Consider the following 21,968-nt stretch of genomic DNA (forward strand, 5'->3'; position numbering starts at 1 on the left):
TGGCCGGCTGCTGGCGAGCAAAGCTGTAGCTCGCATGCCTGCTCGTTCGTGGACACGGCGTCGTCCCACTGTACATGGCTGGCGCTTCCGGCCGGCATGCATGGCGCTGTGCGTGTTCCCCTGCTCCCTGATGTCACGCAGGTCCTATCCGTCAACAAGCCTGCTTAATCATGCACCCATGGCCTGGGCTTTGCCCCCACCACCCCCACACGTTGCTCTGTTGCCTCCGATCTGACAAACAAACAATGGCTAGTGACCAACAGTATGTAGCAGCCGATCGATGGAGTATCACTGTCACATCATGATATACTTAACACCTTGCATAGAATACTAGTATATAACATTCCTATTAACATAAATTGGTTTTACCCCTTGCAGTTAGCTGTGGTAATCGTTTCCCAGTTACAGCAGATAGATTATAGAAAGGGGGAAAAAATTAAACAGACAACAGGAGTGTAATGGGCTAAAACCGAAAACAGCGCTCGCCCATGTTGGGGCCCAAAACGTCCGCTCCCGCACTCGAAGGCCCGATACACACACACACCCGACGACCAGGAGGCGACCCAGCCCACCTAGAATGCCAGAAGTCACCACGCAGCCCACTTGCCACCGATCTCCCGTCGGCGCCGTCGCCCTCCTGCGTCCCGGCGCCGGCGGCGGAGCTGCTCTTGCCATGGCCCTCCTTCCTTCCTCTACCTAGGGTTTATCTATTCTCCTCCTCTCAAAAAATTATAAAAAAAAACTTTCCTCGCGATTGCAATAGTTAAATCCGGGTGTTTTTCTGAATCCAGTTAACGTCTGGTCATCAGTTAATCTGAGTCACCGCGGCCATGGACGACCGAATCAAACGTGAGATTGTAATCGCTTCTCGTCCGTTGGGACGGTCTGTGCTTGGATCTCAACTGCTTGATCTTTCACATCATTAGTCCCGCTGCTTGGACTTTACCAGCTTGTGCAGGAACTCCTTCACCTGCAGTGGCGCAATCAACAGCACACGGGATCAGTCCACGTCGGTGACAGCTCAGTCGCTTGTCACCAAAAAGGACAAGCGCAAAAGAAAAGATCCCCAGGTCGAGCTTTTCCGAAAGCAACAGGCAGTGGAGACTTGAGAGGTAGCACGCAAATCTGGCCTGTGCCTAAATGCAGTAACAGGCTAAAACGTGAATTTGCTGTTTGGATTTCAGCTAGCTTTTTCTTTCACTTTTCCGAGCTCGAAAGTGCTGTTCCCTTGAACTACACTGGGTAGCTAGTGCATTGTACTGTAGGCAGTAGGCTGTAGCTGTGAAAATAGTATAGACATGTGCGTATACCTCGGAAGGTTCGCGCAGGGAGTAGGATGCACTGGTCTCCTTTGGGATCTTGGACACGAGGATTCCGACCCCTTGTCCCATGTTGCGCAGCACCTGTTTAATTTGACGACAAGGTTCAGAAAGCTAGCATAAGCGAATAGTCCTTTTAGATTGCACATTTAGTGAAAATGCCATGTGTGATCCTTTCAGGGAAAAATACTAATAGAAATTGTCTTCTTCTTTTTTTTAAAAAAAATGTCCTTCTGATCTACAGACATAATAAACTTGTTTTGCTACAGGTCTGAGTACCTTGAAAGCGTCCTCATCAGTGCGATCGTCTCCAATATAGATCGGGAAAACATTTTTACTGTCCGCAAAACCTTCAAAAAAAAACCAAGCAATTCGTTGGGATTGAGGGAGACAGAGAGAGTGGGAAAAAGAAGAAGATCAAACAGATTTGTCTTTTTTTTAAAAAAAAAAACAGATTTGTGGGCGTGTACTCACCGAGAGCCTCCAGCAAGAACTGGAGTGCGTTGCCCTTGTCCCACTTGATGGAGGGGCGGATCTCCAGGACCTTCCTGCCCTTGGTGAGCCGGAGGTCCGGGTACTCCTTGAGCACCGACCGCACCTGCTCCTCCAAGGCACGCCATTTCTGTCAGGTAGATCGAGCGGCACGTCAGCAAACTGATGGGCAGAAAATCGCGAGGTGATTTGCTCATCGATCGGAACCCTCACCTCCTCCTGGACGCAGCGGAAGTGGACGGAGAGGCAGAACTTGTTGTTCTCCACCCTCGCGCCGGGGATCGCCGCCGTCGTGGCCGTCAGCGCGCGGCACACCTGCAGAAGGAAATCGCGAGGAACTCATCACCGGATTCTTGTTTGCTTGCGACGTGCGCGGCAACGAAACCGTGTCAGAGATGACAGCAGGAGTCATCTACGTACTCCACCGGAGTTTCCAAGAAGTTAAAGATTGACAGTGGTGGTGGTATAGCAGTTACCTCGTCGATGACCGGCAGGAACTCGCTCGCCGGTTGGCACAGAACAGCTTCGGCCTGCGTTTAATTGTTCCCAAGTCAACACAGTTCTATATTTTTTTCTGCCAAAAGCAGTCGCTTTCTTGTGACATGGCGGTGACTGAAACTGAAAGCTAATGTAGTGTGGTTTGCAAACCTTTGCCTTGGCGTGCTTGGACTGCGCCGTGGGCCCCTTGATGTCCATGCCGTGGCTCCCGGCGTAGTACAGCTCCGCCAGCTTCACGAAGTTGAACACCTACACATCGCACCACAACAGACAACAGAGCCATGAGCATCATGGGCACAGTACTCGGCCACACCGGAAAAGCAACGCAGGTACTACATGAAAGCAAGGTCCCTGTTTGGCACATCCCCATGAAGTGAAAAATCACTAGCAACTCGCACCAACTGTGCGATCAATTTTGTCCGCACTTCCGACCAGGTTCACGGTAGCATGTGCATCGTAAAATCACAAGTTTGCAAGGCCACAGAAAAAGACGGCGAGTTTTTACAGCACGAGGTGGAACCGGAACCCCCCAAAGCACGGAGGACCAAGAACGCGATGGTTGGGATCGGAATGCACCTTGTCTCTGCACCTCCCGCTCACGATCGCCGTCGGGAAATGTTCCGCCACGCCTCGCACCGCGTCGCGCATCTGCGGGAGCGTCACGCAGTTAGGCACCGCGAGGGACGGCGGCCGTGCACGCGACGGGAACAGAGCATGATGCTCTGCTCCGCCTCCACGCGCGAGGGGCCCAGAGAACAGGAACTCACCTCGTCGGTCATGACGGCGCTGTCGGGGTCCTTGACGATGGGCGACAGGGTGCCGTCGTAGTCGAGGAACATCACCACCTGCTTCCCCTTCGCCGCGGCAAGCACCGACTCGAACGCGGCCAATGCCGACGGGTGCTTCTCCTGCGGGACATCGGCGACGGGCGGTCAGGCCACGGGCGCCGGCACACGGAAGCAAAGATAGGGATCGAGTGGCATAATGCGTGCGTTCGCGGGTGTACACGTACCATCCAGTCGTCGTGCTCGGCCTCGGCGCGGCGCGGCACGGCGCCCAGCCAGGATCCCGCCCTGGCGACCACGCCCGCGGCGGTGCTGGGGTCCACCATGCCCTGCGCCGCGGCCGTCCTGCAGCTCGCCGGCGGGTACGACGTGAACCGTCGCCCGGGCTGCGCGGCCGCCGCGACGTCCTCGGCGGCGAAGGCGGCGTGCTTCGTCATTGCGCGCGGTGTCAAGAATCGAGAGGCCTGGAGGCAGAGAAGCAGTGGCAACCAGCCAAACCAAACCAGCAGCAACACGAGGAGGCCTTGGAAGAAGAGGAGGAGGCCAAGGCGGGCGGGGTTGTGTTTGCTTGAGGTTTTGGGCGGTGGCGAGGAGGGGCATATATAGATGTGGCCGGCCGGATGTTTTGGGGGCGCCCCGTCCTGTGGTTGCGCTTGGAAAAGACGCCGGTTTCGCAACAGTAGCGGCATGTTAGGTTTGTGGCAGGTCGCCGTCGAGCCGAAATCACCGTGCAATTTTTTTTTAAAAAAACGAAATCACCGTGCAATTGGGTGGCTAGACGTAGCTAAACTTAGGGCCTGTTTGGCAACCAACTGTTAAAGTTTAACACCTGTCACATCGGATGTTTGAATGCTAATTAGGAGTATTAAACATAGGCTAATTACAAAACTAATTGCACAGATGGAGTGTAATTCACGAGACGAATCTATTAAGCCTAATTAGTCCATGATTTGACAATGTGGTGCTACAGTAACCAATTGCTAATGATGGATTAATTAGGCTTAATAGATTCGTCTCGCGAATTAGCACAGGGTTCTGCAATTAGTTTTATAATTAGCTCATGTTTAGTTCTTCTAATTAGTATCCGAACATCCGATATGACACTGTTAAAGTTTAACACCTCGTATCCAAACACCCCCTTAGTTACTCTACGACACTAATTCCTATGATGAGAGGTGATCTGACTCATAATCCTACCAGCTGCAGTTGCTATGCAATTTCAATGCCTGTTTGATTGCGGTTGTTTGGCATGGGTGAATTTGTTATGTCATTGCATTAACTAATAGCAAGATTTGGACATTGAAAGCGAAGTAATAGGGCACTGCGTGAACGAGAGGTTTTTCCACGATGTATACTTGGTTAAGGCACGTACAATGGAAGTGCTTAGACATGTTGCCTTTTTTGCCACCTAATATTTACTATACAGTTTTGTCCTTGTCAAACTGTCATAAATTTGATCAGGTTTAAATACGTTTAACCAAATTGTTAGCAAACCTTATGTTTGGTATCATCAATATTGGTCGTTTTTTATAAACTTGATCAACTTAAGACGGTTCGACTTAGTACAAGATCATAATGCCTTTTTTTTAGACTAAGGGAGTATATATAAGATGCTCAATGTTGTACCAATACTAAAGGTGTGCTAATAATGTGTCTGAGCTTATTTAAGCACCAATTTATGTTGAAGGGATAACCTTTCATACAAGTGTTTCATGGCATCGTGGCACTCTCTCCCTCTCTCTCTTCGTAAGTACTCATGATGGTTAAGCATCTTGCAACTTGCATTGTATATGACCTAATTGAACTATTTTGCTGGATTTAACTTCTCTTTTGTTTAGAATAAAATGGGGTCATTTCCGTTTCGAAACGTACAGGCAGGAGGTCTACATGTTATAGTAATTAAGATAAATGTTTAGATATATTGACAAAATTGGACAAAATTCACTCAAGCCTTTAGCACCCGCTAGCGTCCAACTCCTGATCTCCTCTTTGATCTTGGCTATCCCAGACATCACCGTCAGCTCCCGCCGGTCGAAAACCCGCGCAAAAATGGGATCACTTTTCTAGCCTCCAAAGTGAAAGATATGCCTTTGGTATCACTGATCATTTTTCTGCATCCCTGATTGAGTAGTAAAACCTGATGTGCTCATTGAGATCGTCAGGGTCCCTGTTTAAGATCTTCTAAAACTTTGACTCAACACGAAGCAGTTCTAGAGCAATCTTCCTGAAAGCAATAAATGGTTGCTTGTCCAGATACATGATGAAAGACGCCGGCTCATTCTAAATTTCCTTTTGTTTTCATGCCTGATTTCCACGGTGGCTTTGAAAGGACTTTTCCATGCCTGAAAGCAAATATGGTCTCTCTCCATGTTTTCAAGGGACACCTACAACTGCTACCGCCCGCTGGAAACATATGGATCTATGGGCTTGGTGAGGCAAGCATGCTGCCATTACCACTAATGCACATGATGGCATATTGCTCAAAAATTAAATGTGATCAGCCAATTCAACAGGGGCAGTGATTTGATAAATACCGAAGTGTTTTATGTCAGAATCAGATCAAACTAAAATTCAAATACCGAAGTGGCCGGGGATGGTCACATTCAAATTAAAAATTCACAACAAATTATTAAATACCATAGTGTTTTATGTTAGACAGAAAAGGATGGAATATATTCCTTGTTACTCTCCCCGTTCTCAGATATTTGACATTTAGGACAAGCTAATTAGTTTAGAAATAAACTTACTAGTTTGTCATAAACATCATATATTTGAGAACGGGGTTAGCACAATATTTAGGAGCTTTGCTTGCTAATATTGGAGAGAATGTCCACTTAAGTTCAATCGTACTACTAATCTTTGATTCGAATCTTCATTAATGCGGGCTATTGTCAAACACGTTTATTCCAGTGTTATGACGACCAATGTTTCATATATACACACACCCGTTTTATTTCATAGCAAGCTAAAGTCTATTGCCTCCAATAATAATGCTACCAGTAGACATCATCGTCTATTCGTAACGAAGTTTCACAAGCATCGATGACGTGCGACTCATATTCTAATGCCTGCAATTGCAAAGAATCTTTGCCAAAATTTCAGTTTCTTCTTTGGGTCCATGCTCCATATGCACTAGTTTATGCATGGGCAAATGCACGGCGTGTCCAAAGATTGCGCCAAAACTTTTGACTTTGGGGATCCAGAGGGCTTGCTCTAGCTACAAAAATCCATGTGAGTTGAAGCTAGTATACACATTGCCGCGTTACATGTATTCTACTAGTAAGCCCCATCACATTGTATTGTTTTTTCAGCTTCACGACTCAAAAGTCCATGTCTCCAGACTCGAAGACTCCGACCACGTGAATTTCTTGACTCGGTGCCGGGGTCACCACGCGCTCGCCAGAATTGCCGCAGTTTGTGTAGAAACTTACCTCGATGTACATACCCTCCCGTGTTCCTTTCTTTGAAAGGCGCCCCAGCTAGATAGTTTTTGTCTCACTAGCCACAACAAGAATAATACACATATGTGCATCTGAAATAAGGAAATATATAATTCGTCATTTCATCTGCTTAGGTCGTGCACAGAGTTTTGTGCACCCACTATAACTCATCCAAAAGCTTAACTTGTTTGAGGGATGGTGTATGTGATTTTTTTTCCCTCATCCGTTGTTGAAGTATAAGCGAATCACCCATATTTAATTTTCTTATCAATTTAGGCTTTTGAGTTGAATTATAATCCGTACGTGCAGTTTAATATTTTTGATATAATAATAATATAGTAGAGTTTTATGTGCCTACTAACTCACCCAAAATGTTAAAAAACGACGTCTAAGGGATGATGATGGCAATATGCTACTTTCTCCGTTTCAAAATGTAGATCGTTTTAGCTTTTTTAGGTTCGAGATGTTGCTATGTATCTAGATATAATATATATGTAGATACATAACAACATATATGAATCTAGAAAAAATCTAAAACGTCCTACAATTTGAAACGGAGGGAGTACTGAACTGAACAGGGGACTTTAGGTTGTTTCCTCACCTCTTGCGTGACGCCATCTTCAGAAAACCAAGTGGTCCTCTTGGTGACTTGGACCGCACGACGCCGGTGGTGGCGGCAAAGCTAGCTAGCGAGTTCAAGGAGATGGCTTTGTTGGATACCGAGCAACACTCTAGCTTTTGTCCGATCCTCTGGTAAAGCTGGGCATCTCAAAGACTGAAACTGGACATAGCATCTGCGACGAACACAGCTATCGAGCACACGCCCTCTTTCTTGCCTAGCAAGAATTGAAGTAGCATAGCATCTCGTGGCTGTTTCGAACTTTGGAACAGCACGGAAGCCGAGACCATATATACCGCAGCTGGTGGATGCATGTAGATCGACGCGTTTGCTGCCGCAGCACAAGATTCCGGCCAGGCCAGAGACCAGAGTGCTGGACAGCGCAGTGCTCCGTACTGCTCCGTGCTGCATGCATTGCAGGACTCTGCTAGCTGCAAATGAACGTGCATGGAAAAGGGATGGAAAATGTGACCAGTTTTATGGTAACGCTACAGGTTGCTGAAGGCAACTTGATGCATGTATACCTTGAGTCCCAGAAACAAGCTTGGCGATCACCGGCCAGGCGGCCAGTACGGCGTACAGCTATCATTGACGTGATGACTCATCGCAGGAATATTCAGTGACAGCAGTTTGCTAGGCCGCGTGCATGTGCATGCGCTGAATCTCGATTGCTTGCTTCTTGCTACTGCAAATTTGCATCTTCGTATCTGTTGGCACACAGAGCATGATGTTGCGACTGCTTGTATATACATGAATTTAATGTACCTGCAATTCATTTTATTTGTCGTTTCAGACAAGGGAACAGACCTAGGATCAGGCCAAAATTTCTGTCCTCAACGTCAAGTAAATCGAACCGGAGGTAGTACGTCTGTTTGAGCCGATCTGAAAACTATTTGGTGTACTGTACTGCCGACAGTTCGCACGATGACAACATGCTGTTCCTTTGAGATGAATTACGGGTCGTCGTTTCCAGAAGGGCGGCGAGCAAGAACAGTCTGGCCAGCAGTGCAGGTACGTACCAGTTATTCAGATTCAGGTGCCATCGCCCATCGGCATCTGTTACCATCGTCCAAAACATAGCAGGCACAGGACAAAGCAGACGGATACGAATCCCTGGCCTCCTGGGAGAAAAAAACATTAAAGATACGGCGCAAGTACGCTTACTCATTAACCCTTCAATTTGGCAGCATATATACCGATCTAGCTCGTCTAACCTGGGATCCAGCCCATGAGGGGTCGAGGCCATGCAACGACTCGATCGTGTCAGTACTGGCGCGGCGCATATGCTCGTACGCCGACCCCGGCCGATCGAACGCGCCGGCCGGCCGGGCAGGACAGGACAGGACGCCAAACCCCGCTGGCGAACGTAAACGAGCGCCAGGACCCGGGTCGCCTCGGGCGCCGGGCGAAGAGATGACGGGCGCATGCGGGAGCCCTCGTCTGGCCGATCGGATGGGTGCGCGCGCGTTAGGGGGCCCGGCCGGGTTGGCCCGGGGTCGGTGCGCGGAAGGAAAGAGAGTGGAGCAGCGGGGGCACAGCAGCCGTCCCATCGTCGGGTGGTGCCGCCGGCGGTGTGTCGCCGTCAGGTGCGGGGTAGTTCCTCTTGGCGTCTTCCGCTGCGGCGCGGCGCGCGGCAGCGCCCGTGTCACGACTGACTCACGCGAGATCGATCGGTGTGGGTGGAGGGACCGATGCGATGCGACCAAAGGCCGGCCGGGCGGGATGCGATCGATGATGGATACTGCTGATGGAAGAAGGGACGGTTGCCTTGTGCGTGTGCGCGCTCGGCTCGGCTCGGCTGGGTCTGGGTTGGAAAAACCACCGGCCCATGTATTTGTTTGCCCACAGACTTGTGGGGGCCTGGCCTAGTCCTTCGCGGTGCGGTCCTCCTGATTGGTCGATCTCTTCTCAGCAGTTTTTCTTTTAATTAACCGTCACTTTCTATGTTTCCAGATGTTAACCGTCACCTTGGCTAATAGTAACGGGGTGGAGATATGCAATGCATGCAATGCAGTGACTGGGTCGCTTACTCTACTACACCGAGCTGTCAAATCTTGAAATTGACGAAATCATTGTATGATGCTTAGCTATTAACAGGCATTTCGTCTTCCACCGAAAGAATAACACCAGTTAGAATAATATCGATTAATTATTTTAGAATAAATTTAGAAAAACACAAACACCGGTGCCGAGTAGAGTACTCAAACCTAGGTGACCATTACTCCACAAATAACCTTATCTGTAGAGCTTGGCACCACTGCAAGAAACAAAATCCTTGAAAGTATCCAGAAGAAATATTAACACATGCTCTATGTTCAAAATAAATATACATTATCTTCATTGGATCAAAAAAAAGTTACTTGTACTAAATTCAGTTCAGGTCTCCAGAATTGCCTGTATATACATGATGCCGGTCAATTTCCCAGTGGTTCATTCAGTGAGTGCGCCCACCAAATGAGCCCCCATTTCCCACCGGCCGGAGGCGACAACGACAAAGTGAGACCACACCGGCAGGAGCGAGCGCGAGAGTCACCGATCCAAGTCAATCATACGTGTTGGCCATAAAAAGCCGGCCGGGCCACTTGTTGCCTCGCTCTCGTGACACCCATCGGTCTCACTTGCTTTGCAATTGCAGCTGCTTTGCTGAGTGTAGGGTAAGTTGATGCATGTACGTGACACATCTCATTAAAAATTCTGCACCCAATGAACGAAGCTTCCTCTCTCTCTCTCTCTCTCTCTCTCTCTCTCTCTCTCTCTCTCTCTCTCTCGCCCCCAGAGTTAGGCCAAAACGAAGACCAGGTTAGGCCTAATTGATCGGCCTGCATTTGTTTATGCACCATCGACGTCTTGGCAACGATTTGCCACGTCGGCGCCGTACCTCTCTCAAAAGGTCCCTTTCGAACTTGTTTCTTTAATTTGGAGAAGAGAGGCTGTCAGGCTCAGCTTAACTTTGCAACTGGTGGTTGTTACACTCGCACAATCACATTACATTATCGATCGATCGCCTTTTCATTAGCTTGTTGTACGACGACTAGAGAGTGCATGCAGCAGTGTAGTGTTGCTTGGTTTGGAGTGTGTGGCAGAAAGCTGATAAAGAGGCAGCTGCATCCCCAAGTACACAAACAAAGCTATAGCTAGTGTAATGGTGGGAGGTGACTGGATTTTATGATTGGATGATATGGAAAGCTAAGAAGCGGTGGTTTTAGTTTGTTGACATTTTGGTTGGCATGGGCTCTTCGCGCCTTTTCTTTTCCCGCATCGTCTCTTGCAATGGCAAAGTAGTTCTCTCTCTTCCTTTTTTCTATAGCAAAAGGCAGGGAGCACCGTTGCTCGATTAAGGAAGAAAAGGTGGAAGATTGTAGATGTAAATAAGCGAAACGAAATCATCAGCATTTGATTGGAATGGTAAAGTCAGCTTGATCGATTACATATTGTGGGATTAGTTACATAGTTCATGTGCAAAGTTCTTCAGAATTGCTGATTTGTTATGCACATACATTAATTGATAACTTTTCGTCTTAGTTTGGACATACATGTTTGCATGCATGGAATATGACAATGTGCTTAGTGGCATCATCACAAGGGAGTTTTTGTCTATTGCAAGCTAAAAGCTAAGTTATATTTGTATTTGTGTCTAACCTTGGAACTCCTTGTTTAGGTAGCCTAAACATATATATATATATATAGACCGATTTGGTTGATCCGGCACACACATTTTGATATCTAGCTAGCTAGCTGCAGTATCTTTTGACTGGATACGGGCCGGCCTGCATGAACAGGACAAGACTTGGGCAATTTCAAGCAGCTTTTAAGTTCCTCTCAAGCTAATAAGGACGCTACTAAGTGATGTGTCAAAACTCACGAGTGCTTGTCGCTTCATGGATCTATTTGTCAACATGCTAGATTGTAATCCTAGAGGATGCTGCGTATATGCATGCATCTCCCTTGTTACGGTTGGCTGAATAATTGTAAAATGTATATCTGAGATAGATTTGGTTCCACGACATCAATGCCTGCTATGGCGATACGTGTCCATAAAATAGTGCAACACTTTTGGCCCCTTTATGTGACTGATTCATTCACTCACGGTTAAATGTGACATGTCACTGTTGTGGCACACAGCATTATTGCATTCCTGGAATTGGGTTCAGAATCAGCTCATGTATTTGCTTTGTCTCTTCCTACCTGGATGGATCATGGACTGCGATTGGGCACTAACTCACCGACGACCCAATACTAACTGTCTAAAGAAATTTTCATGCTTTTGGCCTGATCTAGACATTATAAACTTTCCACTAATGGAGCATAAAAATAACCTCAAAATTTCAAAAGTGTAGTACTGCACCACTTTGTTCCATGTTCTTACTGCTCCAAAAGATTTCTACTTTGATTGATACGCCTAAATCTTGTTAATGCCATTTCTACAAGCCTACAAAACGGGTGCTTTACATTAGCACATCACTGCATGTCAAATGTGGAATTTGCAAGTATAGTGTTGGCCAAGTACATGCAACTTTTCAAAAGCTTGCGGAAAGCCAAGACGGTAGCTATATAGCTAGACTATATATCTTTAAATTTTGGGATGCATGCATGGTTCGACGATACGACCAACCGGAGAGCACACAGCCTCACGTGGGAAAGTGAAAGATAGATCGACTGAAAATGGTGACATACATCTCATTGGTCATATTCGAATCAATCGACATGCTTACAGAAATCTCCATGAAATGTATGAAACTTTTCTTAATGGAGAACTGAATGACGACAAAAGGTAAATTGTACTCCCTCCGTTCCAAATTGTAGATCATTTTAGTTTTTCTAGGTGCATAGTTTTTGTTATGCACTTGGATATAGTGTATGTTTAGATGCATAATAATATCTATGAACCTAGAAAAGCTAAAACGACCTACAATTTGAAATGGAAGGAGTAAAAATTAACTTCACTAATTGCAGGGAAAAATAAAGATGCCAGCTCCTTAACAGTTTTAGTTGATCATCAAGCTAGCTATCTTTGGTTGATCTTTTCCTTGATGTGATGTACTTTGTTCGTACACATGCAAGATAAATTCCCATGAAAGTGCACTTCATTTGGACTCTAGTGCCAACAGTGCCGCCTTTCGATTCCCAGTTCTTGAGAAATGGGCAGACAGTTTTCAGAGGGGAGGAACTGAAACCACCACACAGATAAAAAGGAGCGTCTCCTAGGCTTGACGATCGAATCTGTAGCCGCTTGCCGCTAGGCGCGTACGTGTAGAAAGCCAAAGTGTAGTACTTCATATACGTGCACCTGGAAATTTGTGAGATCACGCATGAGTCGTGGGTGGCTTTCAGAGTTTCGGTAAGTGGTGTGACTGGTGCCCCTAAAGTTCCATGTGTTTTTATTGTTTATTTACTAGTTTGGAACCGTATGCGTATCAAACTCCATAAAGCTAGCTAGAAGTTGCTAGCAGAATATATTTACGGGAAGACTGGAAGAGTAGTCTCCAGGGCCTGAAAGTCAAGAACAAAAAGGATAGAATTGCAACTTTGAACTTTAATCACTTGCAGTTGCAGTTAGCACCAATTTCTTAGCTACATAATGTGATCTGCATTTTGCTCATTCCTGACCACACAAGCCGATCGTCACTAAAATCAAAGTATATTCGTAATTACTCCCTCCGTCCTAAATTGTAGGTTATTTTACCTTTTCTAGATACACAGACTGTGTTATGCATTTAGATATATATATTATGTCTAAATATATAGCAAAAAAAACTATATAATAACTAAAAAAGTCAAAATGATCTGCAATTTGAAACTGAGTGAGTACTTAGATTTTTTGCGAGGATATCACGCACATGAAAGAAAAATAACGAAATGACACCCCACTTACATGTTCCCATATTCTTCAGATAAGATTAAAAGGCGGTTAGCAGCCATGACATGGAAAAGCTAAGTCGGTGTAGCACTGGAACATGATGCGGCAATAATGTTAGATTTTTGTAGCTGTACGCTAATTTAAGCATGAGAATAAAATCAAGAGCATGAATTCTTGTTGTGCATGGGAGCAGCAAGATTATATTCTTAATATACCGTTGTGAGTTCAAGTCTCTTCAAGACCATCGTATATATTAGTGCATCTAACACCTGCATCACCCCCTATGATTCAACCTAACCAAGAAACTAAAAATATTATCTAGAATAACCAAGGTCTCTCTTACCTAGCTAGATTGTGTTTGGATCAGCTAGGAATTATGAGAACCAGTAAAAAAAATCTGTATCCAATCAAACAATTGCTACAACATATATTTTGACCATCAATACCCTTTTTTTAAACAAATCGGTAGAAGAGCTGCCTGTTATATTGATTAGAGATAAAAGGCTAGGCGCTTCAAGATTGGAAAAAGAAAAATTATACTCTATTAACAAGGAGTGACAAGTGCTTTGCGCCTGCGAAAATCTAATTGGCGGACTCATCTTTGATTCTTGTTGCAACAGTGATTGAGGAGGCCTCTACTCGGTCAAAAATTCGAATTCGAGCATTCCAACATACCAGGATAATAAGCGATCTAAGTCCCTTACGTGACACTCCTGGAGTCATTGCACGAGCTGACCATCAATGTCATGTTGAAAGATCTTTGAAACACGAATCTATTTATCTAACTTTTATACACTAAGCGTGCATATAATCTGCTGCCAACTTCAAGCGGAGGGAGCACGGAACTAGCATCAATTTAGGTCAGGTAAAAGCAATTGCCTAAGCATAGCTAGGCTTGGAGTCTCTGAAGAACACTGGCACGCCGAGCTGAAAAGTTGCATGCTTGCGCGCACGTTTGGTTAACGAATAGTACAAAAAAAAAGCCCGCAGAAAATCTAACTACTCTCTCCATTCTAAATTACAAGTTATTCTGATTTTTTTTAGAGTCAGAGCATCTCAAGTTTGACAAAGTTTATACAATAAAGTATTAATATTCATGCTATCAAATAAGTACCATTAGTTTCTTTATTAAATATATTTAATAGTATATCTATTCGGTGGTGCTATAAATCTTTATGATCCTTCCTATAATTTTGGTCAAACTGGCTCGGAAGGGAGGGAGCAGTAGCTTGGAGCTAATTTCCTTGACTAATGCCTGTTGTTGGCTGACCTGCTCTGCCACTGCAGTCTGCAGAGCACAAAGATAAACTGGTGTTCGCATGCGAGCGAGCGAGAGTCTGAACCCAGAAGGCACGGGCAGGTACAAGCAGCTTGCGCAAGAAAGCGCAGGAACGATGTGACTTGAAACGAACTCGGATCCACCTCTTTCCGCAGCTTTTTGCCAGCATTTGCAATTCGCACATGTTTGATGTGTTGGAAAGTACCTGGGAAACTGAAAGTGAAGTGCCCGCACCACACCACCGAGCGAGAACAGTAGCACAGCCTACCCGCCGGCGCAAATCGAGTGCTAGCATTAGCGGCAGCATCGGCGGCGAGGCTGCTTTTCTCACCTGCATTGGCTCCTTGCATTGCTTGGGGCCGCCAGATCGATCGATCGGGTGGGGGGAAAGGAAAACTACTGCTGCCAGAGCCAGAGTGAAATATTTGCCTGCGATGAATGATCCCGGTAAAGGCGCAGCGCCTTTCGTGGGGATGATCGATCGAGATGCCTTCCTTTACCTGCCCCCGCCATTGCCCATTGGTGGTGGTCCGTCCATTGATGGGTGCTTGGTTGCATTGCATTTTTCAGATTCAGATTCGGAATTGACCACCGTGGCTTTCAGAGAACAACCAGCCGCTGCGGCCGCGTCGGAAAGGGGAAAGCAACTAGCTGGACACAGGCACACTGCCGCACTGCCTTGTTGCAGCGTCCCGTGTGGAAGCTGCCATGGCTCCATCTGACTGGAAGATACCAGTTTCAGAGTCTGCGACTTCCCGCGTGCTGCAGACGTCAGTAGTTTGCACGATTCAGGGAAAAGAGAGGCGAGGCGAGCAAAAAAATGCAGGCGCGGTGACTGACACAGGCCTTTCAACGATCGTTCGGCCCAGTTTTTTAATTCTACCCCGTTCGGCCCGTGGGGTAACAACAACGCGGCCTGGTGGCAACGTTGCAGCCCAACGAGGCCTCGGCGGCTCAAGGCCCAAGGATAGCAGCCGCTGGGCGCTGGGCGCACGGCCACTTTTCCTCACTGTGCGATCGATGATCGTTTCACGTTTGCATTTGGGGCTCGGTTAACAGACATGTGCTCGCTCCCAAAAAAAAAATCAAAAAAAAAACAGACGTGCTCTGGTGCCGGGAAAACATTAGCATAGCGACTCTCATCATTAAGCATTCGAAATCATGTACTGACATCCTTTCCTTACAAAAGCATTCGAGAAAGGCGCACACAGCATGCACCTATGCCTTTGGCAAACACAACGACCATACCACTATGTATTTTGCATTTTGTACACACTGACATCCCTTGACCCTTGCAGCTTCATAGATACGAGTTCAAGTAGTCGTAGCGATGCCTCCTGCCGAACTCGATCAGGCTGCCGTACGTCCGGTCGGCGACCCCGACGAACAGGGCCTCCGCGTCCGGGCTGAACGACACGCCGGCGATCTCCCCGAAGATGTCGATCTCCTGCTCCTCCGAGTAACCGGCGTGCGAGTCGTAGACGTGGACGAAGTCCGCGGCCTCCGCCATCGCCAGGAACCGGCCGTCCGAGGAGAACTTGAGGCCCCGGACGGCGCCGATCCTCCCCTTGAGCACCGCCAAGGACCGCGAGAGGTTGCGGACGTCCCACAGCCGGCAGGTGGTGTCCTGGTTCCCCGTGGCGAGGACGCGGCCGTCGGGGTGCCAGGCTGAGGAGAACGAGTAGTCCAGGTGCCCCTTGAGGCTCGCGATCTCCTGCAAACAGCGAGACATGAATGTCTCATGTTACACTTTGTGGGAGGTTCAAAGTTCAGGCTAGTTGTATCATTGTATGGCAATCTATTACCTTGCCAGATTGAAGATCAGCTATCACGCAGTCAGAACTATCGCCAAGAACAGCGACAAGCTTACCATCAGGGCTAGCTAATGTGTCCTGTTATTGACACAAAACTACAAATGTCATAGTGGAACAAGATTGAGTTACAAAATACATGAGGAAGGCATGGATATTGGAGTAACTCACATTGACCGACCATGGGAATGCAAAGTGGCTAAGTACACTGAACCTCTCAGTATCGAAAACTCTGACGACACGGTCATTATTGCCAGCCATCACTCGTGTTGAGCCACTGCATCACCCAAAGAAAAGACAGTTATTTCAGAGTGCTTACAAATTCAAAATCTAGATACTAACCAGTAAGCTACTTACTTAGGAGACTCGTACACATCTACAGTATTGGTGATGTTATCATCATCGTCAGTGACATTTGTACAGAAAGCCACTCCAGGTTGATCAATGTACTGTCCAAATATGAATACATGAGCTAACGTACAAACATTCAAACAATGACAGAAGGTTGTGCACACCTACCTTGCAAACCAGTTCACCACGGAAACCACCTGCTACCATGAGATTGTCTCTTACGGCCATGGAGCAGATCTGCATTCTGAACAATGGCCGGGCTCCATGGACCTTCTGTGAAGTAGGGACTGGGTTGGAAGTTGGATATACAAAGAATAAAAAAGAAATAAGCTCATGCTAAAGAGAGCAAACCTGCTTTGGAAATACATGGTCTATCACATTGAGCACTTCCTCCCCTCTTTGAAGAAGGGAAGACCAGTGCATCACTGAATAATTCTGTGACATGTAGACATCATGCTTGGATGTGGCCCAAACAAGGTCCCTCAGCTGCAAATTTTCAGAACATGGTTAGAACCTTTGAAGTAGAAAAAACATTAGTTGCAAATTTTCATAGTTGGTGTTCTGTACAACATATAGCACACAGATGGATGTATTTTTCTAGCAACGAAATGCGGACAATCAGTTGTTCGCAGTAGTCAATAGGCTAGCTATAGTATACTCTAGTCAAAAGCAAGCTACATATTATCAAACTAGGGGTGTAACAAGATTAGTGAAATTAGTTGCTCCACAAACACACCACAAACGAGAATCAAAATGCATAACAAATAAAATGAACATCACAATTAGGTATTTTCCATGGCAAAGAATCAGCCAGAAATCAGATAGCAGCCAATATTCTGCCACTCCACCTGTCTGAAGCGAGTATGTTTTCTTCGATGGAAGCTCAAAATTTGCACAATCCAAAGGGCCAATACACAACCACCCATAAACCTATCTAAACCTCCTGTAAATTATTCTCATTTGGTAGGCTCTGCTCTAGACTCTCAGTTATATGTTTGGCATTTAGCAGCATTTGACAGTGACTAGTTACATCAGAAAGAAACATGTTGCTGTTGTTATAGTACAATCACCAACAATATTAGAAGCAACATCCATTTTTTGTAAGACATTCACATGATACAAAAAAAATGCAAAACAAAAGTTTCTGTGATCTGATTGGTTTACCATTTATGAAATGGCACTCTGTACATAATCGTTTATAAGAAATTGAATAGACAACGTCAGGAAAGAGAGGAAAAGGAACTGGTAACAACAATGCGACCATGTTGTTAACAGCATAAACAGATGACACATGCACCAAAATTTCACTCAGCTAGCATCACAACAGAACATTCAGACACATAATTTGTGAAAAGTTGACACCATATGGCACGTCCTGCATAAAATTTTGTTAGTCCCTATCTAAGGTCCAACCTGCCAAAAAAATGCGAGCATGAATTATCCAGCAGAGGCTCGCTTATCATAAACAACCTATCATACCATATTCCACAGATGTCCTGACAACAACGCCGGCCGCTGAGGATGCTCGTCCACCTGCTTATGGGCCCTGGTGAAAGGATAGTGTTGCAGTGCTGTCCTATATCACAGCAGTGTTAATTGTAGATACATACTACACCTTCAGCTAGCATATCTAACTAAGCTTATCACACAACCTGCAGTTAGCGATATGGTTTACTGGTACACTCTACAATGAAGAGAAAAGTGTAAGTAGGAAACAGAAACTTCACCTACTGAAACGGAAAGCAGTCAAACCTTCAAAAATATCGTAACATCTACAAAAAAGAAGGGTGTAAATGCAAGTGGCTAACATTTGTAGAATGAACATTTCAGCTGTTCTTATCTCTGTTTTTTTCTATGAACTGTTTATCCTTCTTACTCGCATAGACAGACTGATTGTCTGACTAAATCCCCTTTTGTTGTAAATGACTTTGGATATGCAAAAATGCAATGCATTATGAAAAAATAAGCAAGGGTAAAAACAACATCTTGCGACAAGCAAGACTTGAAGGGGCAAAAAAAACACACTCTTGTCCCAGTTTGATGCACATCCTTTTCCTCAAAATTGCTAAGCATTATGTTGATTGTCATGATTGACAATCATAAACTCCAAAATTTCTTACTCAATCCAACAGCCTTCAGGATCACTTGGCATTACCATGAATTGTTTTGCAAATTCTGGGAAGTGGAAACCAATGCAATTGTAAAAGATATATACCTGAAAATGAACTACCGTTGTCCTGGCAAGTCTTGTGTTGAAACAGAAATCATAGAATGTGCTCTTTTTATCCACTTGTTTGCACTCCTACAAAAGAAGCGAGAAATGTTACACAGGTCACTTCTGTGTGGCAAAGAGTGCATATGTCCCTAACAGGAAAACTGAATCAATAGCAAGTTTCTGAGTTTCTGGTCCCTTTTCGTGTTGTACTTCAAACTGAAAATGTTTGGAGACTGCATTACCTCAACAATTGAATGTTTGAGATAAGATCATAAGGTACCAGAACTAATTACGTCACAAGAGATAACAGAACTATGACTGTATTCCATTGAACACACTACTCTAACAGATTGAACTCAAGTATGAAAAATCCTACTGATGCAAGTGAAATAGGTTGCATAATGATACTCCATAAAGTATATCATCAGTAGTTCAGCAATGCTCAGCTTAATTTATGATGACGCTTCTTGAAAGCTCAAGAACTATTGGAAGAGATAATTGACTTGTCGTATAGTAAGGCAACTATATAGAACATTTAATCTCACCGAATCCAACAACTCGTGCGACCTGGAGAGGCTCTCATAGTTCCTGTACCCATTCAGCCTCTTACCACGGTAGTCATCTCTCCCGTAATACAGCCTCTCCCACGGTATCCCTTGCATGTCTTTTCCATTTCTATACTCTGCAGCAGAAGTGGTATCATACTTGTTCTTATTCTGCAGCAAGCATAAAAACAGGGTCCCTGTTATGAAGCTCGTGGAGAAGACAAGCAAAATCTGTAACTATATAGGGCAAAAGAAAATTAAAACCAAGGAACAAGCACACCACGTTTTTTTTTTTGGCATGATACAGCATTGCTGTTGGTGCCAACCAATAAAAAAACAAAGTTCATTTTCCACCTGAAGTGGCAATTTGGTGGGTTCTCCAGTGATCATCTTTTCATTAACTAATACCTTGGCCACCAGCCATTGACCATTTTCCAGTCGGTACTGCCAGCAGGAGTCACGTAATTGCGTTTCGCGCATCCTTCCAAAAGTTGTTGCTTATTTATTTATGAGTTATGATGATGTCTGTATGCTAGTAGTAGCTCAGTGCCTCAGTAGTTGACCCAACGAACTAGAGAAACTACAGTGCCTCAGCCTGGCAGTCGAAGATCCGTACCTGCCTGGAGGTGTCGCCGGCGGCGACGCCGAACCCGTCGAACTCCAAGTCGTCGTAGTCGTCCAGCAACTCCAAGTCGTCGACCAAGTCCATCTCCATCGTTCCTGCGAGGAAGGAAACGGAATCCCAAAGAAAAACTGCGTGAATTCGCAGTGCGAAGCGAGCTGAGAATTCAAGAGCTGCAAACAGTAGTAAGAACAGCATTCACGAGCTGCCGAACGGAACGAATAATCACAGATGATGCCCCCCAAACACCTGTTGCGGCGGAGGCTCTCGCGCGAGGCATGGAACCATCAGCCTACTGAGCCGAGGCCAGCGGATCATGGCAGTGCAAGTGGGGGAAACGCGCACCCAAACCCGCCGAAAAATCTTCAGTTAAAACTCTCAAGGGAAGAATCCGCGCGTCGACCGGAAGAAGGGAGGGGAGAGGAGCAGCAGCGATACCTGGGACGCGCCGAATGCTTCTGGTTCAGGGAGGGACCGGGATCGCGCGCGAGATCCTCGGACGGAGCGCTTCCGATTTGACGCTCGAGATAAAGATACACTCTCGAATCGAATCGAATAGAATAGAATCCAGTGGCTGCGCCTGCGCAGCGAGGAAGGCGGAGACGGCAGGAGCAGAAGCGGAGGTGCGAGCAGAGAAGAGAGCGAGAGGGAAGGGGTGTGCACGGCGTTTATACGGCGGGGCAGGGGGCCGTTCCCGTCATGTGTGTCCTCGTCTGGCGTCGGCACGGGCAGTCGGGCGCGGCCGGGAAGGGAAGGGACGGGACGGGACGGGCGGGGTGCGTGCGCTTCGTGGTCTTGGCCGCTGCTGGCCTGCTCACCACCGGTGCGGGTGGGAGCCGCGCGTAGTTTCGGCCGGCGACGCGCGTGTCGCGTCTCCTGTTTGGGCCTGCGCGCGGCGCGCCTCTCGACGTACGCGAGCCATGTCTGGTGACGCCTACATGAAACGCACGCGACTTGCCGCTGAAAAAATGATCGGCGGCAAGGCCGGGGCGCCGGGCCGCCACACCGTATGCTTGCTTGGAACCATCCGGGCTCGGTGACGACGACACGACGTGACGTTCACCACCCCGGCCGGCCAGGCCGCCGTTCGTCGAATTTCATGTGCAAAAAAAATGTAATCCATGGACGAGGAGACGCTTGCTCGTCTCGATTCAGTGATCTGTATAAACCGGTTTGGGACGGGAGGATCGACGACGGCGCGCTGAATTTCCGTTCTCCAGTTGCAGTAAAAGTTGGGTGCAGCCTCGCGATCGGTTGGTGGGTTGTGGGGGTGGGGCCCGTGAGGGAGAACCTTCGATAGGACAGCGTGGACGCTGACTTGGATGACCGTGACTGCGTGATTGGTGCAGCACGAGCAGGCTGCCGTCTCACCAACCGTTGCTCGGGGACCATTTGGCATTTGCAGATTTGCTGCGGGGCATCCGGACGTGACCGGCAAGTACACCAACATCGTCTAGTTCCTGTTGATTCCATTTCAGACTATAAATAGACTGATAAAATTGCACCAAGTTGTTTTTTGGAGCAATAGCGGGACATATGTGTCCTGCCGTTTCATTACAAAATTTTGTAAATATCCACGCTTTGGCCTGCTCTAATTTTGACAGGTCAAATTTTGGAGCCCATCCATCGAGCAGCCTCTTTGTCACGACTCTCGCTGCCATGTCAGGCGTCAGGCCGATCGATCAGCTTCTGCTGCAAGACAAGGAACTGGCCGGTGGGCCCCAATTTGTGTGGCTTCAACACCTCCCACCCCGACCACGTGTAAGGCCGCCGCGCGCCCAGCGTGGCAGCAGCGCAAGCCACGAGCGGACGCGTGGCCCGGGTTCCCGGCTGGGCCGGGCGCTCCCGTCCGGCCCCGCTCGAACGGCGTCCACTACTCACGCCGTGAGCCCGGCGAGGTTAATGCTGCCGTCAAGCCTTTCGTTATTTTATCATGTCCAGTTTTGCAGAAAATGTCAAAGAAAAAAGGGACGTGGCGAGCGCCGGTGCGCCGAGCGGCCGACTTGGCCAGGAGATGTCTTTGGATTTAGCCGATTAAGAAACTGAATCACTACGATTCGGCCTTTATCGGATATTTTTTTATCTTACGCTGCCCGTCGTGTCTGCTTATAATTTGGTGCGTTTGGATGGCAACA

At 46.8% G+C, this 21,968-nt stretch overlaps 2 protein-coding genes across 9 annotated transcripts; both read right to left on the minus strand.

Annotated features, from left to right (window-relative positions):
* Positions 1-318: 318 nt before the first annotated feature.
* LOC117842704 (trehalose 6-phosphate phosphatase RA3) lies at positions 319-3,679 on the minus strand. The gene is made up of 10 exons (XM_034723207.2): positions 3,322-3,679; positions 3,077-3,217; positions 2,886-2,957; positions 2,460-2,558; positions 2,288-2,341; positions 2,025-2,126; positions 1,794-1,941; positions 1,599-1,669; positions 1,311-1,403; positions 319-970 (listed from the first exon to the last, which is right to left on the minus strand). The coding sequence occupies exons 1-10, from the start codon at positions 3,529-3,531 to the stop codon at positions 923-925; spliced, it is 1,038 nt and encodes a 345-aa protein (XP_034579098.1). The 5' UTR covers positions 3,532-3,679; the 3' UTR covers positions 319-922.
* An 11,718-nt stretch (positions 3,680-15,397) lies between these two features.
* Positions 15,398-20,559, minus strand: LOC117845188 (uncharacterized WD repeat-containing protein C2A9.03). 8 transcript variants are annotated; one of them, XM_034726139.2, is made up of 10 exons: positions 20,272-20,559; positions 19,828-19,931; positions 19,212-19,382; positions 18,667-18,753; positions 16,803-16,937; positions 16,620-16,724; positions 16,458-16,549; positions 16,272-16,377; positions 16,095-16,181; positions 15,398-16,003 (listed from the first exon to the last, which is right to left on the minus strand). In XM_034726139.2, the coding sequence occupies exons 2-10, from the start codon at positions 19,924-19,926 to the stop codon at positions 15,590-15,592; spliced, it is 1,296 nt and encodes a 431-aa protein (XP_034582030.1). In that variant the 5' UTR covers positions 19,927-19,931; positions 20,272-20,559; the 3' UTR covers positions 15,398-15,589. The 8 variants fall into 8 exon arrangements, with proteins under 8 accessions (XP_034582030.1, XP_072147747.1, XP_072147748.1 ...); XM_072291646.1 differs by lacking the exons at positions 19,828-19,931; positions 20,272-20,559 and adding exons at positions 17,931-18,022; positions 18,179-18,223 and having other exon boundaries at positions 19,212-19,267; XM_072291647.1 differs by lacking the exons at positions 19,828-19,931; positions 20,272-20,559 and adding exons at positions 17,931-18,027; positions 18,179-18,223 and having other exon boundaries at positions 19,212-19,267.
* Positions 20,560-21,968: the final 1,409 nt, after the last annotated feature.

This window comes from Setaria viridis, chromosome 2, assembly GCF_005286985.2.
Source record: "Setaria viridis chromosome 2, Setaria_viridis_v4.0, whole genome shotgun sequence".
NCBI classification, from domain to species: Eukaryota; Viridiplantae; Streptophyta; class Magnoliopsida; order Poales; family Poaceae; genus Setaria; species Setaria viridis.